The following is a 21,681-nucleotide window of genomic DNA, read 5'->3' on the forward strand; positions in this document are numbered from 1 at the left end:
CAAAACCTACTTGAGAGCAGTGTATAGAAAAAGTACCTCTATGCAGAAGCCATGCCTTGAAGTAGAAGCCAGCCTTACAACAGACACAAGCAAACCATTATCAATGAAGCAACTAGAGAAGTGTCTTGTTTCTAAAAGACCCACTCAGACCAATCCCAAATTGCAGCAGGCTCCACCTCTTGAAAAGGACAGCTATTCAAGACCTGATAGCTTTTAACTTTGAATGCAAAGGGTCCATTCTCAAGGTTGTGAGCTAGGCCTTTTCATAGCAGGCTCAGAGCAGCAGACCAGAGTATAGCACCAGTTTTCTCTTGTTTCCAGATTTAAGAAATTATTCTAAGGTCTGTATGACTCCTGCAAGATGACCATAACATCAAGGTGATGACATTCTTGGCTTCCCTAGGAACTTCTGCTTGTTCCCAAAATACTGTATCTCCAACACAAGGCCTTGATGCTTTTAGCTTGTATCACACAATGACAGGTCTGGTTTTAGTTATTGTACTAAAAATGTCCTAAGGAAGAAGCTCCTGAATAACACACATGACTTCATTAAGTCACTGTCCCAGCCTGCCCTATTTACTCAGGCTGTGTATAAATCCCGTATGTTTAAACCATCTAAAGTTCTATTCAAAAAAAAAAAAACAAAAAAAACAACAAAAAAAAAAAACACCACACAGACACCACAAAAACACTTTTGTTTAGCTTTCCAAAGGACCCCTTTAACATATTGACTTCTCCAGCTTCTCCTTTAAAGGCTCATTGTCTGTATCATAAATCGGTAGGTCTAAGTCAAGTAGGTGGGCTAGAAGTATTTGGTACCTGAATACAGGGATTTTGCAGCCCACTTCTAGCAGATCAGAAGTAAAGCTGCACATCTAAGATTGTCTTATAAGACAGTCTTTCCTCTTTCTGGAAGAGAAAAACTAAAACCCAACCAACTCCAGTTTTATTAAAAAGAAAAATATAGAAGTCTCAGTGGAAACCTTTAGTGAAACAAATGCACAAAAACGTTTTGAAAAGTTAGTGTTAGAGACAGCTAGATCTCTTTGCAATTATACCTATGTACACCTTGTGACCACTCCTACGAGATTTGTTTTAACCTTGGCAAAATATACCACCAGCTTAAGTGCTTCTATCAGAAACTTATGCAATATGTACATAAACTGAGAAAGATTGCATCTGTGAAAGTATACACCAAATGATTTGTCACTAGTGTGTACTGACCTCATTTCAATTCAGTTTTTCCTCATTCATGAATCAGAAGGAAGCAGCAATATGAAAGAAGTCAGGGAGGTGATTTTTTATTGCAAATCACTTGCTCCTGAAACATTTCATAACTATTTTTAACTAAAGGCAAATTGAATGAGATTTACATTAACTAGTTAAATTTCATTAGCTGTAACATGATATATCATTATTTACATAAGCTTCAAATACATAGCCTCATTTTATCGTCGTCCAACTCTATTCTTGAACGCTTTCAAAGTTTTCCTCATAATTGGTGCAATTCCTTCAATGACAAAAAAAATCAGTTAGGATTATAGCTACAAGTGACTTAAGGTGACATTAGCATAAATATTAACCATACATTAATAGTCAGTGAGTTAAAACAATTATTTTGATAATTTTAGAAAATTCATTTACTTTTTACAGGCTTCTTCCCATCTTGAGTCATTCCACTTGAGCTGGAACTTCCACTGTTGCTAGTAGAGTTTGAATTTGATGAAGTATTATATCTGTCTCTGATTTCTGGAATCCTTGTTCTTTTAAAACAGGAAAATGGAAAAAAGTTAGCTTTTTGTATTAAACTAACATTTGCTCTAGCTCATTTTTTGAAAAAAAATAGAAGTTAGTTACTTGTCACAAAAATTCGAGACTTTATAGCTCATACTAATAGGCTGAGGACAGTATTCTTCTCTATCAAGTCTGTCTTGTGACCACTGTTACATTTAGAATCATAGGATAAATCAGGTTGGAATGGACCTCACGAGGTCATCTAGTCCCTTCTTACACAAATATTCATTTATTAAGTTTGATGAGTCTCTTGTCTTAAAAACTAAATAATCAGAATTTGTGACAAGCCAGTAAAATGTTTAGTAATACCACTGTGATTCATAATGGATTCTCCTATGACCTGTGTTTGTTCTTTGCATGTTTATTTTTCTTTTTGAACACAGCTGAACCAGCGACTAAGGAAGCTATCTGCCAAAAAGGTGAGTCCACAATGCAAAGTGGAAGCTTTTCTTTTTATTGCAATGTTGTCAGCGCTGACTGAAATCCCCTTTTACATCCTCCAGAACAGATGTTTTTAGGTTGAAATTAATCTGCATTAGCTACTTATCACCTTAGAAATACAAAGCCATATAAAGAATCCAACTCATCCCCCACTTGTCTCCCCACATGAAAATACAGCAGCTAATTAACAACTATTGCAAGTCATTTACCCCTCAAGGGCAAATTTACACAATGAGTTTTCTGTGCTTTTTAAAGTTAGGAATGTCTAGGAAAAATACACAATAACTAGCCCTAAGTATTAGGTTAGAGTACTCAATCAACAGAACAAAGATGGAGAAAGTCTCAGACATAGACCTGATGACTACTGCTAAAGACAGTTTAACAAACACAGCATTTAACTGTCTCAGGATCACATCACTGATCTGGACAGCCTTGTACACCTCAAAATTAGTCACTAAAATTTTCTGCCAGTTAACGTATGCCAGATAAATGTATACTGCTGCATTCTGAACTGCAAATACAACTACCTACTACAACTAGCGATCTGCACATGTGCCACAGGACCTTTTTTGCTCCTGTGAGACCAGCATGATAAATGAAGACTTCAGCTATCCTACAACCTGCAAAACTGACAGAAGGTTTACAGAGGGTATGGTCAAAGCAATGAACTCACTGTGCCTGAACAAACTCTTGTTTCTCAAGAAGGCAGAGCAATGACCCTCCTTATGGCTTCTTTCACACAACAGCAGTTCTTTCTAATTTATCATGTTTGAGAAGACTGTGCAGGGCTTTGAGTAGATGATGGTCCAGCACTGAAGCAAAAAGGGTATTTACACTGTACTTTAAGCACTTAAATGGGAAGTGCTAGTCCTTCTGCACATAGATACACCCTCCCAAAGGACAACTGAAAGCAGAAGACTAACTTGAAGATAGCTTAAGAGCTATCACTTTGGGGAAATTATCTTTTCACTGATAATAGCAACAGCCTGGAAAGAAGCTTCCTAATTTAGGCATCTAAAGGTGCTGCTACACAAACTATGGTGTAAAAGTTGATTTCAAGAAGTTCCTGCATCCAGGCTCTTATTCCTGCCCTAGTACCACCACTTACAACCCTCTTATCTTGACCAATAAAGAAAGCTGTTAGACTGTAAATCAAGTTTCTGAAACAAGCAGATTTTTCTTAAATACATTCTCCCAAGGTTTTGTAGTTCCCCCCCAATAAACTCAGGTCAGTTCAGTTATCTAGTTTACAGTATGGGGCACAAGAGCAACTACTCAGCACAACTTCAGGCCCTGCAGTGTGAGGTCAGAAGCTACTTAAAATGACTCTGCTGACATTTTCAGCTATACTAGTCAGTCTCGCAGCATTTTTGTGACAGCTAAGTTTTATCCTCCTCATTCCCAGCCGTCTGCCCACATGTCTGTCAGCCTGCATAACTGTTCCCTAATTCAATTCAAAGTAAAGCAGATTTATTCTGTTTTCCCCAGAAGGCATCATTCTAACTGAGCTAAGCTGTGGAGCAGTTATGCCAATACAGGAACAACCACAGGCTATCAGGAAAAGGTAGGGCACCACACTCTACAGCAGACATAGCAGAATGAGCGACCACAGCTTAAGATATCCATGTTGAGGCAGTATGAAGACTCCCCACAGCTTTTCTAGTCCAACTGCCGGCACATGAACCCATCAACCCATGGCATCTTTTAAATTAAACTGCTGATTTTTCCCTCTGATGAGAGCAGATATACAAACAGTAATAAAAATAGCTCTCTTCTCACTGCATAGGTGGGAAAGGAAGAAGAAGCAGAAGCTGGTGTCTTCCTATTGAGGCCATCCTCTTAGAGTTTGTTAGGCTTGTAGGGATGGTTGGATAAGTCCTAGATCTCAGCTTTGGTTCCCATGACTGTTGAACTCTCCTGAAGTAGTCTGTCACAAGGAAAACTTATATTTGTGCTGTACAAAGGAAACATTTGAGGAATCATTTTTTTCTTCCTTCAGTGATAAGTGTTTGCTATCGCTACTGATTGTTGCAGACTCTCCTTTAAGCTGCCAAAGCAGAAACCCATGATCAAGTATATTAACAGTTGCTGAGATTCACTCTGGACAGCTGATGCTGATTTTATGAGATCAGTAGAACATGCAAGACTACTACACAGGGTTATAAATACAGAACATGAAAACTGGAATCTCCCCAGGATGTCAAGTGGCATTAACATAACCTGGAGATCACTCTGAAAGGATGAATTCAGCACTGACACTTGACGTTTAAAAGAAAAAAAAAAGAGAAGTAGAGAGCGCTATTTACCACCTCAAAAATAATTTGCTAGCAAGCTTTCGTGCTGACAAACATGTAATCTTAAATTAAAAGCACCAGACAGAACACTTACTTGTACTTCTCTATGGGATGAAGTTGAGTGACAGATCCTGCTGTCCCATGGATTTCTTGCTGCCGCCGAATGTTCCTGGGTGGCTTTGCCACACTGTTCATGTAAGCCATTTTCACTTGACGGCCTAATACAGAAGCAAGGAGTTACATGTCTTTCACTCAGGAAAGCAGAATCCAGTACTAAAGTAGTAACTGAACAATGGCAAGTTGTATACAGGCTGCATACAGTCTTTCTTTATATTAACTAGTTTGGATATTTATAATTATAGCAACAATATAAGAATGCAATACAGAATCCTTATTCTAAACCAAGGTCAGATTTGTCTACAGCACGCTGAGTGTATTAAAATAAACACATGCACTAACACAATACATTACGTGCAACTTCTAATTTAAAAGAAACAGCGTGCTTGCATAATGTCTTCTCCTACAATTATAGCATTATTTCTCAGTGCAAACAAACCACTAAACACTACATAGTAAGTGTCAAGAATAGCAGAAAAAAATGGGTTTTGAAAATTGAAGAAATACCAACAGATTCTACCTTTTGGTTTCTCAGACTGAGCTGAGAGAATGTTTTTTGTAAGCATCTTCAGTTTTTCTTCTCTCTGATTGAAGAGCCTCAAGTACATTTCACGCCAAGACTCATATTCCAGGAGGCCCTCATTTTTAAAATCCCTCTGACAGTGTTTCTTCCACAAGTGGTCTGACTCTTCTGTGAATGTCTTGGTTTGAACACAAGGTATTTTAAAATCAAAGATTTAAAAGTAATATTCTGAGGAGCACCTGCCTCATAGACAAAGCCCAACTGCCCAGCGGCAAGAGGTGCAGAACAAAACCCACAGCATGTGTTGACTCACTGGTACATCCACAAGGAGTACAGCAATGCCATGCAGAGATGCTGACTGCAGTCTAGAAACTACATAGTTTCAGAGAGCAGAGCTCTATGCCTGAGTTAATGAGCCATGCTTACAGGCTAGACTTTGGTATCTAGGACAGGCCCAGGCCACAGCAGCTCTCAATTTCAGGCATGTAGAGAAGTGGGTGACTTGCACTAAGAGGCATCACATGCTCAGAACCTCAATGTTGAAAGACATTGTGGAGCTGAAGTCCTAACATCATAGGTAAGAGGCCTACCACATGCATGAAATCTCACCAAAAATATTTCCCGATTCATACGCTTTGCAGCCTTAACAGTTTTTAATTTGAAAACAGATTTGTTCTACCATGCCTTCCCTAGCTATTTCAGTGGCAATTTTTTTTTTTTAATTTTTAGAAACAGAAATACTTTTCTACCCACACTGGCTTTCACTTAGTAACCACTAATGATTTTCCCAAATGCTTTAAACCCTGACAGTGGAGAAAGAAGGGCTTGATAATGATAGCTGAATTCAAAGAAATAAATATACAGAGCAGAAAAAGTGTAACCTGTGGAGAATCTTTATCAGAAGTGGTGCAAAGAAGGCAGAAAAAGATGTTCAGCATCCTTTGTGGTGCCCTGAATTTAACAAGGAAGAGTTACCGGATTACTTTCCTCTATTCGAAACAACTGCTCTGGTGTGCAACGCGTTAGCACAGGCTCAAGAATTTCAAAGGGCACGCCTCCTACTTCATGTAGTGCTACAAAGAAGGACAGTAATTTCAGTATCATGTTTATTTTACTAAATGGGTAACACCACTTACCTAACAGTTTAAAGATAATAAAAATACAGTTTTATTTTAGCAAACACCCAACAGAACACATGTTCTGAAGTCACGGGATGAAAAAATTTGTAAGTCAGCAATTATATACTGATTAGCAGTGATATCTGATAATAGAGAAAGCATCTTTGAATTGCTATTCCCCCATCTTTACTGATATGTACTCCTCCCCTCTCTGTTGATCCAAGGGAATAAACAATTTCTTGATCACTCAGGAACAACCTGTTAAAGCCCTTATTAAAGTACTCACAGTCAATATTATTTTGAAGCACACGGATGCACTGTTCATACAGTGTAAGCATCTTTGAAAGACAGACTGTTTTAGAGCCAGAGTAAACTTGCATTTTAGAGTTCAGTCTCCGTCCTGTGAATTGAACTGTCTCACTGACTTGCTGGGGTGCTTCTAAAACAGGTGCTAGAGAAGTTACAAGCAAAGCATCAGACAGGGCTTTTTACCTCTGAAAACTTTAAAATGCTTTACACTTTCAGCCTTGAGAGAAACACAGCTGGTATGATACAGGTACATTAACTTTCCTTGGAATATGAAGTTACTGCATCAGTTCTAGTCTTTTACATATACTATATGTTACAGAAGTCCATTCATCATTTTCTAATAGCAAGACAGTACCTACAGCACAACTAAGCTGCACCTAACCAAACTAGCCTTAGACAAGTTAATTCAGATCTACATAAGTTGTATTCACATCTAGATTGGACCCTTAGTTACCAATCTGCAGCATATTACTGATGTTACTGAGTTATCCTAGAGCAGCTTAAAGTTGCAATAGCAGTCATATTTCAAGATCGGAGTGATGTCAAACCATTGCAACCTCACAGAAGCTGCAAGTGGAGTCACCAGCACTTTGACACCTACATATAAGGATGCTAATAAAGTCCCCATGCTGAAGCTACAACTGAAGCTTTCTGTATATCTTTTATCTAAGCAAATTTCTACTAATGCTACCTCTGCTACAAGATATAGAAAGAAGTAAAGCTAGAAGGAGCCTGTAGAATGGCTACCTTATCTATACCTTCTCTACAACTGTGGTAACCTTTCACAACATTTCCATATTTAGCAGACTGTAAGAGGAAGCCTTTATAGTTCCCTTCAGATTCAGAATAATGTCTACATGGGAGCAAGTGAAGGACAGGTATTCCTTTAACACGGAAAGATGAGCTAATATGTTTTATTAGGAAAGAGGATAAAGTTGCCCCTAGACAAAGCTGTAAAAACTGCACTGTATGTTTAACATTTAATCAGCCTTGTATACAACTTACCTTTAAACTCAGCAGCATATGGGGGAGAAGAGACTGAGATGCCTGGCAGAAATTTAGGCAGTGGAGTATTAAGAAGATCTTGGAGGGATGCCATCTTGGCCTGTATACAGTCAAGGAAACATTACTTGACCATTCCAAATTTGAGTTTATTAAGGCTTAAAATATACAATACATAAGCAAATCCAAAAGAGTTACCTAGGATAACCAGAATTATTGCTTTTCTGCACTAATATTTACTCACTGGATTACTTTTCAGTGCGTCCTTTCATTCTCTACTTGCCAAAACCACATCACAAAAGGAACTTTGTGGGATATCTGCAATCCGTGCATAAGAGGGGACTAAAGAACGGAACAGATGTGTTCAGCTAACAGGCTTTCAGCTAAACCATTACTGAGGTTAGAGGGGTGCAGTGAACAAGACAAAACTGAAAGACGACAAAACAACAGTTAAGTGTTTAAAGGCAGGCTAAATGTCACAAAAGAAGATGACAAAAAAGTAAACAGCTTTATATCTGTTTCTAGCAGGTCTCCTATATTATGTTGGTAAGCCATTTAATCTACACATTTCACAGATAACTATCAACTGTTTCCCTTAAAAAACAGTTTTAGAATTAGGGAGCATGATAAGTACAGATCACTACAGATGCTCAGCACTATGTGCAAAATATAAATTGGAAGACACCCAAGGCCTTATTTAAGGTAAGCACTTGCAAATTTTGGGTTGCATCTCCCTGAACTTCATTTCAATATCCTTGAAAAGTTTCCTGATTACTTACACATCCAAGATATCATTTACTCAAACAGTTTATGCTGGAATATCATTGATCAAACCTCTACATTAATATTTCTCGATTTGGGACAGAAGGTATCATATTCAGATTGTAGATGTTCCACAATAAATAAAGCATGGAGCTATCACATCATGGTAAGGATAAAATATATTTATTAGACTTTAGAGGTCTCTTCAATGTGCTTAGATCTGCCTCAGTTCAGAGGAGCCACCTAAGCTTCTTCTACTTCACGGGACTAGGATACTTCACTTTAAAAACATGCATAAGCTATTTCTATAAGCAATGCTGTGCTTTATTTTAATGCATTAAAGGAAAAAAAAAAATCTGTTTCGTTCCATGACAGACATTATCATTGGCTGCCAAAACCCCACATCTGACAAAATAGTTGTGCTATACAGTCAAACAGCTGCTATATTCACAAACCAAACTAGTCCAAGAACGGATGAAGGGTACAGGTTTCCATACTTAAGCACTTTTACTTTATAGTTAAAAAGCAGTTTAGCTGATATTGATCAGAGAAAAGACTATTTGTCACATACAAAATCATCCTAAAATACATGACAAATATCGTATACTGCTGGTTTGCAGTAATCATTTTTGTTCCCAATTATCTGTAATTATTAGCAATCACCATGCAGCTCACATGTCAGAACCATGCAATCTGTTGCTTAAAATAAATACAGTTGGATTTCACTGAAAATAGGAGAACAGAGAGTTTATCTGTCTGCAGTTTATTTGCCATTAGTTCAAACCATGCAGTGGCTTACCTTTTTACTGGGAGTTTCTGACTGATCATCCTCAGATTTTTGTACATTTTCTTCTTCCTCTTTTGCACGAGGAAATTCTGAAGTCTTTTGTGTTAATGAGCTGCTCTTCTGTTCACTGTGCTTCTTTGGCTGTTTACTTGTAGAACAAGCCTTCCTCTTTCTTTTATTTGTAACCTGATCATAATTAAGATAAGATTCAAAAGACATAGTAGGGGGCTCAAATTCCTCATCACTAGGTAATTCAGCCTTGTTTCTCATGACAAGTTTTTGTTTTGGTTTCCTCACATGCTTAGGATTTCTCTGTTTGGAAGTACCTTTACTAGTTTTTTCCTTCAGGTGGGATAAGTCTTTATTGGTTACAGCGGAATGCTGCTTTTCTGAAAGTTTTTTGCTGTCTGTGGAGGCTGTCTCTTTAAAGCTACTTTTTTTAGCTTTAGGATTGGCACTCCGGGAAGCATGCTCAGAACCACTGCTGCTACATTCTTTACTATCACATTCTTTTTGAGACTCAGAATCTCCACTTCTGTGTTTGTTTTCCATACGAGTATGCTCCTTATTCAACTTTTTAGAAATGGAAGAGCTTTTGGAGGCCAGTACAGATGCTTTGGACTTCTCTGAAGGCTTATTCTCCTTGGAAATGGAAGATTTTGTCTCATGTTTCTCTTTTTCAGTATTTTGTTTAACTCTGTGACCACTGCAATACAAAGGGGGGGGGGAAGGTCCCCTTATTAAATCTGAAGGTAACTTCTTGAAGAAGAATCAATCTTTTTACCTACATTAGTCAAACTAAAAGCATTAAACCAGTGTGGCAGAGAATTTTGCTCTCTTGTGCTCTTACTGTTTTTCCACATTAGCACATAAACCAAGAGAAGCAGCTCTTGAGTCTAGCACCAACAACTACTGCAACAAAAAGTGAGAGCAAGACAAACACAGGACAACTTCTTGGGTGCTCCTTACTAGAAAAGGGGAGGAGAAATACAAAGATCAGTAGGAGAAATATCTGACATAGTATTATTTGAACAAAGTCTTGAACTTTGCCTTGGTCCACTGTTTTTACACAAATTTCCCTGAATGTTTTATAACAGGGATGGTACGCAAAATGGCTAGGTGGCACAGAATTTACGAAGTGCTGTGTAGGTGATACGGGTTTTGTGTCAGCCAGTACGCTTTGCTTATCACAGGTTCTGGGATTTCACTTTCCTATTATTTGAACAACTCTGGATTTAAAATGCACCACTGAAGTTAATCTAAGTCACACTTTCCTTAGCTCAGCTGCCTCATACTGTCCTCAAGAGGACTGCAAAACATCTAAAGCACAGTCAACCTGATGATGGCAGTGGTGGCTGTTTCATTATGAGATGAAATCTCATCTGTTCAGTGCAGCTGCTCCAACATGGAAAGTTCCCCCACAATCAACAGGAATATTACAGAAGCCCCATATATAACCAAATCACTAGAGAGCTGCCTCATTTAACCACCACCTCATTGCCAAGAAGAAAATTCTTATATCCCTACAGAACTAAAGAGCAGGGCCCATCACTGACTTTACTTATGCCAGTTGTGGTCTAAGAACTCCTGCTGATCAAGAAGCAGTTAAAGCCCAAGTGTTGGCTGGCTAACTGACCCATACTGAATACTTTAATTTGTTTTCCAACATTTATTATAAATATTCACTTCATCCATTCATTTTATGCATTTGTCATAATCCATAGCTGTCATTCCAAACACTTTACAAAATACAACTTGGAAAATTTAGGAAAATTGTAATACAATTAACTTAAGGGGGAAAAAATAAAGTAAGCTCACACCTACCTTTCACTTTCTGGAGGGATAAGTTTTTTCCACTGGTTTACCAGGGATTTAGCTACATTCCCAGCAGTGGCATGTTTCCTAAAACTGTTAACTGTTTTGCCTATGCCAGTTTCCTATTGAAGACAGTGCAAGATAGATGGGGGAATAAATCATGATTAATATCCCAATAAAACTCAAACAGCTACAAACAGTTTTAGCCTAGTAGTCAGGGAAGTCTTAACGCAGCTAATGAGATTACAAACACTCTATACTGCAAACAAACAGAACTGAAAGATACAGACACACACACACACATATATATATACATATGCATACACACACATGTATAAAACCAAACTATGGAACACAAAATGCAGTTGTAATTTATAAAACTAAAAGTTATTCCCCTCCATTAAACGCATGTGTTTCAGGAATGTCACTTGCCTTGAATGTTTAGGTTCACAGAAGTAGGACTTAAAATGCATGCTGCTGAAGTGAATTAGATTATACCTGCATAAGCCTAAAGGGAATTTGAATGGATTAGTTTAGCATGTTAGAGAGCATCTATGCTGGCTGTACTGTCATATAAAATGCATCCAGGATTAGTATGGTGAGAGGGGTCAGAGAAATGGAATTCATATGACTAAACAGTTTCAGCTATAGACAAAACCTTGATATTTAAAACTCATCACATTCATTTTCTGCTTTCCCCAGCACTATTATTTTCACATTATCCTCATGTCTTCAAGCCTTGTTCTACTGAGTTGTGTCCAAGCAGAGCTGTCCTGCAGACTTTTTGGGTATGCAAATATCACAGGTGAATTTTTAAAACCTGTATTAGTAAGTATCTCTGATTCACAAACTCTCACTTTTAAGAAACACACAACCTGTGGAATTCAGTAAGTCAATAGCAACCTATTAATGCTCTTGCCAACTAATGAAAGATATTCCTGTGAATTCCTTAGGGCCTTAGACAAATATTTTCACTTTAAGGAGAGTTAGCTTCCATGTAATTTCAGGAATACTTGTTTGGAAATTCAGTCTATTTGAAATAGATGCAAGAGCATTGGTGGGAGGTTTTTCTAAAACTATTCATGTGGGATATTTAATTTATGTTCTTAAAAAAATGCATTAAAATTATGTGGAACTCTAAATTATAAAACACCTGTCCTTCCTGTACCTCACTTGAAAGCTTCCATCATAGTCTGTCACATCATAACATGCAAATCTGCCAGGAACATTAATTATTTGCCATTTAAACAATTAATTGCAATGAGATTACTTCATTCTCTAATAAAAGCATGCAAGCATTGCTAGATTCCTGTAAAACTCTGAGTTTAGGCAGACAAATGCCATTGCCAGAATAAGCTGGCCAAAATACCTTAATTCACACATTTTTCTCTTCCTCCCTGAAGAACTAACCACTAGAAATACCATTTTACTTCATCTCAAAATATAGACTCATTTTCCACAATAACCAAAAAGCTTCCCAGACAAGTGTGAGGATTTCTAATATAAGATTTGATAGCATACAGCTTGGGTGATGATGCAAGCAAGTCACAAATATTCTTGATGTATAATTTGGGATGCCTGCTCTTTAAATAAAAAACTAATTTTGAACTGCTGATACAGACAGAAGATTTAGCCACTGACCTAAAGCATGGATCATCTGTATTTGTTTTGCCTTTAACATTGACTCAAGAGCAGTTTTACAGTGAGAAGAAACCAACCTTGAGAAGCAATGTGTTCTCTACATGTTCAGATCCCTGTTCAGTACTACCCCTGGGATCATAATGCTGCATTTGTCAAATCGTGTGCCCAGCTTCCAGCTGGCTTTTGGAAAAGGCTCCATGGTTCCTTATGGAGAGCTCTAAATGAGCCATGATTAAAAGTCAAAATTGCAAAATGCAACAGTTCTCACTGCTTCTGGGATTGCAGACCCCTGAACTTTACACTAAGAAAGGAGTTAAATGTATCACTGGTCACTTACCACTAGAATGTCCAGTGTTATATCCAAATCCTGTAGTCCCTTAAGTGTTTTTATAATCTGGAAGGAAACATATGAATATTTGTTCAAAAAAATCTAATGTTCTATCCTGTTTTTCATCCTCATTCACATCTGTTCAGCCCAAAATACTCAAGTGTTGAGTAACATCCAGTAATTTGGGGAAAAGGTAAGCATTCCTTCACTGCACCTAATGGCAATGCTGGAAATCTGTGCTGGGATACAGTACAGCTCTACTTTACCCAGATTTCAATAATACCAGAAACTACAAATGTCTCACTGCAGAGATTATGTTAAACCCATAATACACACTGCGTACATGCCTCCACACCTAGTTTACCGGTGACCATTGCTTGGCACAGAACTGAGTCAAGAGTGGCATTACGCAGAAGCAGCACCATGCAAAAGCAGCAAGTCTCCCAATCCATCCCCTCTTCAGTTACGGCCAAGAAAGGACAAAACAGCCTTGGGGAAATCAGTTTACAATAACCCAAAATAGAAGTTAAAGTTCTGAAACTTTATTTGTACATTAACAAAAACAAATCAAGGTAGAGCAGCTACTTTGTTTCACCCTGACAAAGTACACATCTGTTACCAAAAGCAAAACAAAACAAAAAAACACAACATTTTAAGCAAATCAGAAAAGTATTTTTCTAATACGGAACAGCTCAGCTTCCAATGAAAAGCATTTTGTTAATAAAAAAAGTCTAACTTTTAAATAGAGTACAAGTTTCTTCAGCAATCTGATAGTACACAGCACAGGAATTTCAGTCACTGCACACAAGCAATTTGCCTCATCTTTCACAAAATTCTTTTCTCAGTTGCTATATAGAGGATAGAATTAATGTGCAACTCAAGTAAAAGCATCTCACAGGGCTTTAACAAAGTCTGGGATATTACTCTAGTTTTCCAGATCATTACCATTTCTAAATGCAATGACTGGGACCTGCCAGGATGCAAAAAGACTACCCAGAAACTTTTTAGCTATAATAACAGCTATGATAACTTAAATAACAGATTAACTGTCTTTCATCATATTAGATTTGGCTTCTGAAAGAGTGTTGCAGGAGGTGGAAGAGGTACAAAAATAACTGAGCAGCAAGCTTGAAGAAACAAATTACAAATAGTGTTATGGGGACATTTTTCTCCACTACTGTTCTAAATTTCACTGAAGTACCTATAGCACATTAAAAGTAGAACCTAGTGTACACAGTGAAATTCAGTGTAAAATATGGGATTCCACCCACACTTCTGGCATGCAGTTCTTCCTGCAAATCATTCACTCTGCAATACCATTTCTGTGGTCTAAAGAAATGCAGGAGAAGTATTTTGTAGCCTGGGAAAACATGAGAAAAGCTATAACAGTAAGGCTTTCACTCAGGACCAGATGTTTCATCTGAAAAAAATCAGCTTTCTTCAAAAAGTGCAGCTAACTACAAAATGGCAGGTTTCCTATTAAAAACAAAACAAAGCACCTTCCTGAACAAAATTCTGGACCCAGCACAAAAAAGTGTGAAGTTCTGCTCATCTCCTGTTTAAAAATAAGGTATTCCCTGAACCAGACAGTAGTACTAAGAATATATATAATAAAGTTAAAACCTATTTTACATCTCAAGAGATCTACTCTTCCTCCTGAGGATAATACAGGCTTAACATTTAACTTCTACCAGCCACTTCACAGATACAGACTATGTATGTTGTAAGCTGAACTGAAGACTTTTTCCTAAATAACTCCCATCAGAAAAAAAAGTGATGCAAAGATCACATTTAAAAAAGTAGGCAAAAACACATTTGCTCATAACGGTAGTCACAAGTGTTAGAAACTAAGTTATCAGTATCAGTTTTATTTTTTATTCAATTGAAAAAAGTTACACACATTCATTTATTTTGTAGTCAAAATGAAGTATTTTGCTATAGAGGATGACTGGCCACTCAAGCAGTGCAAACCAGAGGAATAACTCTAGAGCCTTCAGGGACAATACTAGACATGGAAGAATAATATTTAAAGATATGTTTTGACCAAGCTACAAAGAGAATGGAAGATTTGAGTATTTCCTCTTGATGGGTTTTTGACTAAGTTAATTTATAAAGCTGAGTTCATTTCAGAAGACTCTAAGATGGGTTCAGGTACCAAGCAATAACTACTCATACAAATTCAAAAAAGACTAAATTACAAAAGTACCTAGATGACAGGTCAACACATTTTGAAGAAAGACAAAGCTTTCAAAATTTAAGCCAAAGAACACACTATTTGCTTTGCTTTTTTTGAAATACATTACATTTAGCAAAGACAAGCAAGAGGTTTTCATTAGAAATAAACTAGAAAGAATTGATCAGAAACTATGACAGTCCTTTTAAGAGAAGCGATCCTGACCTCTAGAAAGCTGGGAATAGCTTAGTCTGCAATGATATCAGCAGCTATGTATGTAGGGGAGCACCAAAGGATAGATAGTTCCATTTGCTTTGTACTATAAATGGGAAATGTAAATGCCAGTATCTAGCTTGTCAGTAAGAATTACTGATGTCAGAGCACTTGGCATTTAGAAACCAAACTTACAGATACAATCTGGAAACAATTGAATTTAATTTGTGACAAACTTCAGTAATAGTTCAGAAACTCTGTATTTATATAATTTCCTAGAGTTTTGATTTCTCTGTCAAAGACTCGGGAAGATTAGTGGGTTTTAAGTGCAAATACCAAGCTTAAATACCTACCAGACTTTGGTGAAGGCCACAAAAAGGTATACTGTGAAGTATAGGACATAGTAAAGCTTTTCACTGAAACTTAAAGCTCCTTGTAAAACCTGAACTTCTAAGGATTTTTCTTTTTCATGATATTCATATGGTGCATCATTACATTTATTGAATGAATTGAGGCAAACAGAGAAAGTAATTTATCCAAAGTCTGTTAGCAGCAGATTTTCAAAAAGAACATGAAGATTGATTTGTTAAGGTGCCTTGCTCTAACCATTCCTTTTAGCATGAAAGTTGTAGTCCTCCTGGCTCTTCTGCAGCCAGTAATTTTTCCTCAAGTCTTTCCATATACATGCAATACATATTAAATCCTCCATTGCCTTGATGGTTTTAAGACTATTTTATCTTACATACTGCTATCAACTATACTCTCATGGAAAAACTTACAAAGGAAATGGAAAGGATTACAAAACCCTGAAGAACTTAAGTTACCTCTATGATTTCTGAACTGTTCTATGTAACTCAAATTCCTGATTTCTAGGGGATGATTCAAAGTCTTTAGAACTGTTATTTTTCCCATAAATGGCATTCAAGTCAAGCCCAAGACACAGGTCTTCAGGCAATGTAAAGACATAACACAAGTGGAGTCTTATTGTCAAACAGAGCAGGCACATACATGCTGGTCTGACAGAAAACAAAGATAATATCTCACTCCTGAGCCTATGACAAAGGGAAGGAGGAAAAGCAGGCAGGCATTTGCAGAGCAGAGTGCAATAGCAATGAACAGCAGGTAAGAAGCATGTGAGCAAACAGATTTCCAGAGTCCAGACTGAAGGCAGATTCATGGTATCAGCAGATGCCAGGTGCCTCAAGTTCGGTCTCTTCTCACTGCTCTAGTGTTGCTGCTGCCTCTCTTACCAGAGTCTTGTATAGTCTCCTGTTTTTTTCTAGCTGATCCCAGACCCCTCAGGACAGATGGGACCCATTCACCAGAGACGGGTCTTCAGGCAGCATGTGATCAAGGGACTGACTGAATGTTTCACCACAATAACATCACCTACCCACCCTTCCTTCCTTCCTCTTTTTCCCTCCTCTTCCTTGCTCACTAGCTGGTTATATCTCTTAAAGTTACTTTTGCCTTCTCCACATCACATGAGGAAGCATCTTCAGTCTGGACTAGGCATGACTGATCCCCAGCATCAATATTTTATACTATTCAATATCCTTTGAATGTTATTTTTATATATATTGAAAAACACACACACATATATGTGCATGTATTATATATATGTAAATCCATTTTCTAACAGACAGAAGGTATTTGTTTAGCTTTAATATTAAAGATGACATTTCCCTCAGTTCTAAGACAGATACCTGACAACTGCAAAATGAAATAGCCGTTTAATGATTCTGAGAACCTTGAGGCTGTTAAGGTAGTATACATCCAACCCACTTAGAGCCAACAACTTTCAGAGTCCAAGTTCAGAATGGATCCTCAGGATTATTTAGCTTGCTCTCTTCTGTAACACAGAATGAAATTTCACCAGGCAATTTCCACATCAAGTCCATAACATCTGGCTGAGATAGATGCCTCCTTTGAAAGGATATCAAGTCTTAGAAAACAGCAGGTTAGAAAAAGCTAACACATTCAAGTCCTTCCTATGCTCAGTTGCCTTAAAAAAAAATATATATATATATATACACACACACACCCCAACCAGCAAAAGCCAGTCTTCTGGTTTCCCTAAAAATTTGTCTGGGTTTGTTTTTCAGCTACTGAATCTCATTATTTCTTTCCACTAAACAAAGGAGTCTTCTCCTTTCAAACATCTTATACAACACAGGGATTTTAGAGACTGATCATATACTTTACCTCTTTGCCATTAAGGTTAAACAGACTGACCAAGTTCTTTAGCTTAAGTAAATTATGCTAGTCAGAGCTATAGTTATTCTGTAGCTGTTTGAAAATCTTTCCAGCTTGTCAGCATTGTTTTTTAAAAAACAGTCCCCAGAACAGGACATAATATTCCTGTGATTGTCCCTCTACTACTATATAGTAGTAATAACATAACCCTGCTAAGCTACCCAAAGATGGCATTTATTCCATAAGCCACTACATTGTACTGCAATTTCGTGCTCAACTGGTAATACATCAGAGCTCCAAATAATTTTCTGAGTCAATGCTTTCCAAAATACAGTCTCCTATCCTGAGTGACCTAGATTCATGGCTCCTAGCTGTGACTTTCCACTGAGCCGTGTTAAAATGCATGTTGCTGAAATGAATGTAGCCTACCACAAGATCAAGGTTGTTTTCTAGAAGTCCTCTTCATTTGACACAAATAACTGCGGTATTTGCAACATTTCCTACAATGCTTGCTTTCTTCTAAATGAAGAAAGATTTGAACTACATCATGTCAAGAACAGATGCATGATCTCCCCTCAGAAACATTCTTTGAGGATTCTCACTTATTTTTGGTGAGTGTATTTTAAATCCATTCTGTATATTTCATCAGGTCCATACATTGCTACTGTAATCAACATCATACAGAAGTCAAATGCCTTAAGACTTCAGTGTATTTATGACAGTTGCTGTCAGCTGAATACAATTTAAGATGAATTTGGCAAGAATAGCTACATGAAGTCTCACCGAGTAGCATGGACCATGATACCATTCTTTAGTTCTACACCCGCTGTCTTATATGCACAATTGTGAAGCTGCTCAGTGTATTACTTTGATGTCAGTGACATGGATCATTTCATTTGCCTGAATAAACACCGTCACTATAGCATTTTTCCAGTCCTGCAAAACCTTCCTAATATCCTGAAATTCATTAAGTATCTAACTCACTAATTCTGTTCATTCTTTGGTCAATTCTCTGAAAATTCAGTGGATCAGCTATTAAATTTTACATACTAAGAACCTTTCAACATGAGCAATTGATATTCTGCATCCTTCCTAGTTATTGTCAGATCAGAAAGTATTTAGTAATTATTAATAAAGTAAAAAGATTAGACAAAGATTATTCTCAAGTATGGAACAGAAATATTTGACAACATCAACACTTACCTACATACTTTATTTATTTATTATCCTTTGCACATGTGTTTAAAACACTTCCCATAGTCTTTAAATGAAAGAATCACAGATTTTTTTATTACTAGATTTACTTTTTATTAACAGTGCATTTCATGTCTGCCAGTTTACAGTTACCAGTTTCTCCCTTTCCCTCCGTTCCCTAGCCCCCGTTTTCCATAACTACTTCCATTTTGTTAGATACAGCTTTACCAGGGAGAGTAGAAGTGCTGCAGCACCACCATTAGTCCCAATTTATGCAGCACCTGCTCTTCGCCATACCACAGAAAAGCTGTGTCTCCTCCCTTAATAAAGCCACATCTGCAACACAGTATTTATATTTTCACTTATGAACTGGATGTGTTTTGAAATTTGTTGTTTTGAAATCACCTAGGAAACTTAATTACTGCTAGAACTGTTTCTCTCCATTCCCTTTCAATTGCTTTTGTTCAGAATGGCATTTCAACACCAACCCCAAGTATTAAAGAATCTAAAGACTGTAAAGTCTGATCATTTCTGTAGTGCAAGAAAAGATTTTAGTTTTGCTGAACTGCAAATTAAAATATCTGAAAAAGTAACTGCGCACAGATGTTTGCATTTAGGACAACTATAGTCTACAACACTGGCATTTGTGAAGATAAAGCATTATTGGCAAAGAAAAAAAATCATTATTTCATATATATGTATATGCATACACACTTTGAAGACAAACAGTATATATGAATGTAATAACTAAGCTTTTCAAGTTTATTAACTATCAAGTACCATGAATATTAAACCATACAGCTGCTCTCTGCCTCCAAATTGCCTTCACAAAGTTGTATCAAGTTCCAACATCTTAGAAATCTGTCACAGGAAACGTATTCTGTTATTTTGCCAACTGAATTCAAACCTCAGTACCTTTTGAATCCACTTCTCTTCAGTCAAACATAACTTAATAAACAGCAAGTCAAATTTGGGGCTTACTGCCCTTCAGGTAAGAGATGGGCTGCTGTTCAGATACTGTGGCCGGTGAAGGACGCAGTGTCCGGGTAGCCTTCCCTCCCCAGAGCCTGTGCTTATCGCCCTCTCTCCAGTGTATCTACTGGTGTCAAGCACTGCTTCCTTAGGCTGCTCCCTCCGGTCCATCTTTCACCCGATGCTTGCTTGTTTCAAGGATGCCTTATCTAGATCTTGCAGCTACCGAGCAGTCCTGCTGTCCTACAGGTTGTTTAATTTCTTTCAGAGATAAGAGAAGCTTTGTTCTTCCTGTACCAAGAATAATAATGCAAGATCTGACACTTCCCACTTTTCGCTGCACGCCATTAAAACAAACAAACACACCTATTTCATGAAGAAAAGCTTTTATGAACCTCAGCAGCTATGACTTGCATTTCTAGTCAGGTTGACAGGACTGCACACATAACTAGCAGTGCCTGTTACGCAGAGGATGTTTTAGATGTAATGACATTATATCTACTTTTAGTAGCCCTTTTTATTGTCATCTGATTCTATGCAGGAATTCTTGGTTACTTAAAGGAAGTTTTTAGCACTTATCAACATGGAAAATAATCACAGACAATCTGAACACCATCTAGCATTCCTTGACTCCTTCCAGGTCATAACCAGGGGGCAAATAAAGCAGAGACCTGTGACCTCAGTAAAGTTTTCAAAATCAGCTCACAGAGTGCCTCCACAAAAACCTGTCACAGCCAGCAAGAGGAACCAGGATTTCATTAAAACACATACTAGCAGCACCTTATGGACATAGCACATTCAACTAGTTAAATTCAGCAAAAAGATCCCCCTCTGTACTCAACGCAGCCAAGCAGCAAGAACTAAGGAAGAAATTGCGGGACCTCAGCTAGGTGAGCACCCCCCCACACTCCCACCCTCCAAAAACCCTCCCACCAAACTCTACCCATACCTCACTCAACATTTGCTGTGGGGGTATGTGTGTGGGGGGGTATGTATATACACATATAATCCACACAGCCATGAAGCGGGGATGCCAAACACTACAAAGGAGGGCGCACTCCAGGCCAGCCTGACTTCTCCAGCGCGCCGCACGCCGCGCAGGGCCAGCGGCAGGAGCGAGGCCGCGCGCGGCGCACACCACAGCTGTTAACGGCCTCCCGGCGCACGCTGCGGCGCCACGAGCGCGCGCCGCCCCTGAGGGGGAGCAACGCCTCCCGTGCCCAGCGCGGCCGCGCAGAAGCACCGGGGCGCTGGGCCGGCCCGCTGCTCGAGGCGGAGCCGGAGCACGGGGGGCCGCCCTCCCCGCCGCCGTGCCCTCGGGGGCGGCCGCCGCCCGGTACCTCTCGGGGCTCCTGCGCGCGGTCGAGACGCGCTTGCAGCTGCAGCACCTTGCGCGTGGCGCTCTGCCCCTCCGCCATGGCGCCCTCGCCTCGCCTCGCCTCGCCTCGGCCGGGCCGCCCGCCCCCGCCGCCGCTCTTGTAGTAGCGCCCGTCGCGCCATAGGCGGCGCCGCCCGCCGCTGCCCCCCCGCCGCAGGGCAGGGCAGGGCAGGGCCGGGCCCCGCCGGCCTCGCCTCGGCCCCTGGTCCTGGAGTGCTGCCGGTGCCTGGGGTGCTCATACCTTCTCTTTTCCTTCCACTGCTTTCTGCCCCGTTCCCCTGCGTCGTCCCCCCCTCTCCCCCCCCCCCCTTTTTTGGAAGAAATTGCTAACACATGTCCGCACACAATGTGTTCCCAGAAGCCATGGAGGTACTTTTGGTGTCCGCCTCGCCACCCTCACAGTCTTGTTTGTGTGTGTTTGGCAGCCCGGAGGGGTCTCCATAGCATCTGTCCTTCCCCTCTCCTGTCCCAGATCTCTGCTGGCTGGTCTGTGCACACAGTATTTTTCCTGGGAGAAGAGCAAGGTGGGGAGAAGTGCTCTTCTTTGAATTGTGTTACTTTCCCCACCACCATCACCAGCAGTACAACAAGCCGTCTCTTCTCCCTGCCACGGCCCTGGGTGTC

General features: G+C 39.1%; 1 protein-coding gene across 1 annotated transcript; it reads right to left on the reverse strand.

Moving 5' to 3' along the window:
• Positions 1 to 1,323: 1,323 nt before the first annotated feature.
• Positions 1,324 to 21,097, reverse strand: LOC106493231 (elongin-A-like). The gene is made up of 11 exons (XM_067294601.1): positions 21,020 to 21,097; positions 12,941 to 12,997; positions 10,972 to 11,084; positions 9,160 to 9,853; positions 7,602 to 7,701; positions 6,574 to 6,738; positions 6,145 to 6,242; positions 5,167 to 5,347; positions 4,624 to 4,747; positions 1,645 to 1,763; positions 1,324 to 1,510 (listed from the first exon to the last, which is right to left on the reverse strand). The coding sequence occupies exons 1-11, from the start codon at positions 21,095 to 21,097 to the stop codon at positions 1,449 to 1,451; spliced, it is 1,791 nt and encodes a 596-aa protein (XP_067150702.1). The 3' UTR covers positions 1,324 to 1,448.
• Between the last annotated feature and the right edge of the window lie 584 nt (positions 21,098 to 21,681).

The sequence above is a fragment of the Apteryx mantelli genome, chromosome 3, assembly GCF_036417845.1.
Source record: "Apteryx mantelli isolate bAptMan1 chromosome 3, bAptMan1.hap1, whole genome shotgun sequence".
In the NCBI taxonomy this organism is placed as follows: domain Eukaryota; kingdom Metazoa; phylum Chordata; class Aves; order Apterygiformes; family Apterygidae; genus Apteryx; species Apteryx mantelli.

What these genes read in the sequence shown, in the direction of transcription:
- LOC106493231 (XM_067294601.1), bottom strand. Translation starts at nt 21,097, where the DNA reads ATGGCGGAGGGGCAGAGCGCCACGCGCAAGGTGCTGCAGCTGCAAGCG. An exon ending in ATCCCTCCAGAAAGTGAAAG is followed by an intron (nt 9,854 to 10,971) that starts GTAGGTGTGAGC and finishes TTTGTATTGCAG; the next exon opens with TGGTCACAGAGTTAAACAAA. An exon ending in ATATGCTGCTGAGTTTAAAG is followed by an intron (nt 6,739 to 7,601) that starts GTAAGTTGTATA and finishes TAACTTCTCTAG; the next exon opens with CACCTGTTTTAGAAGCACCC.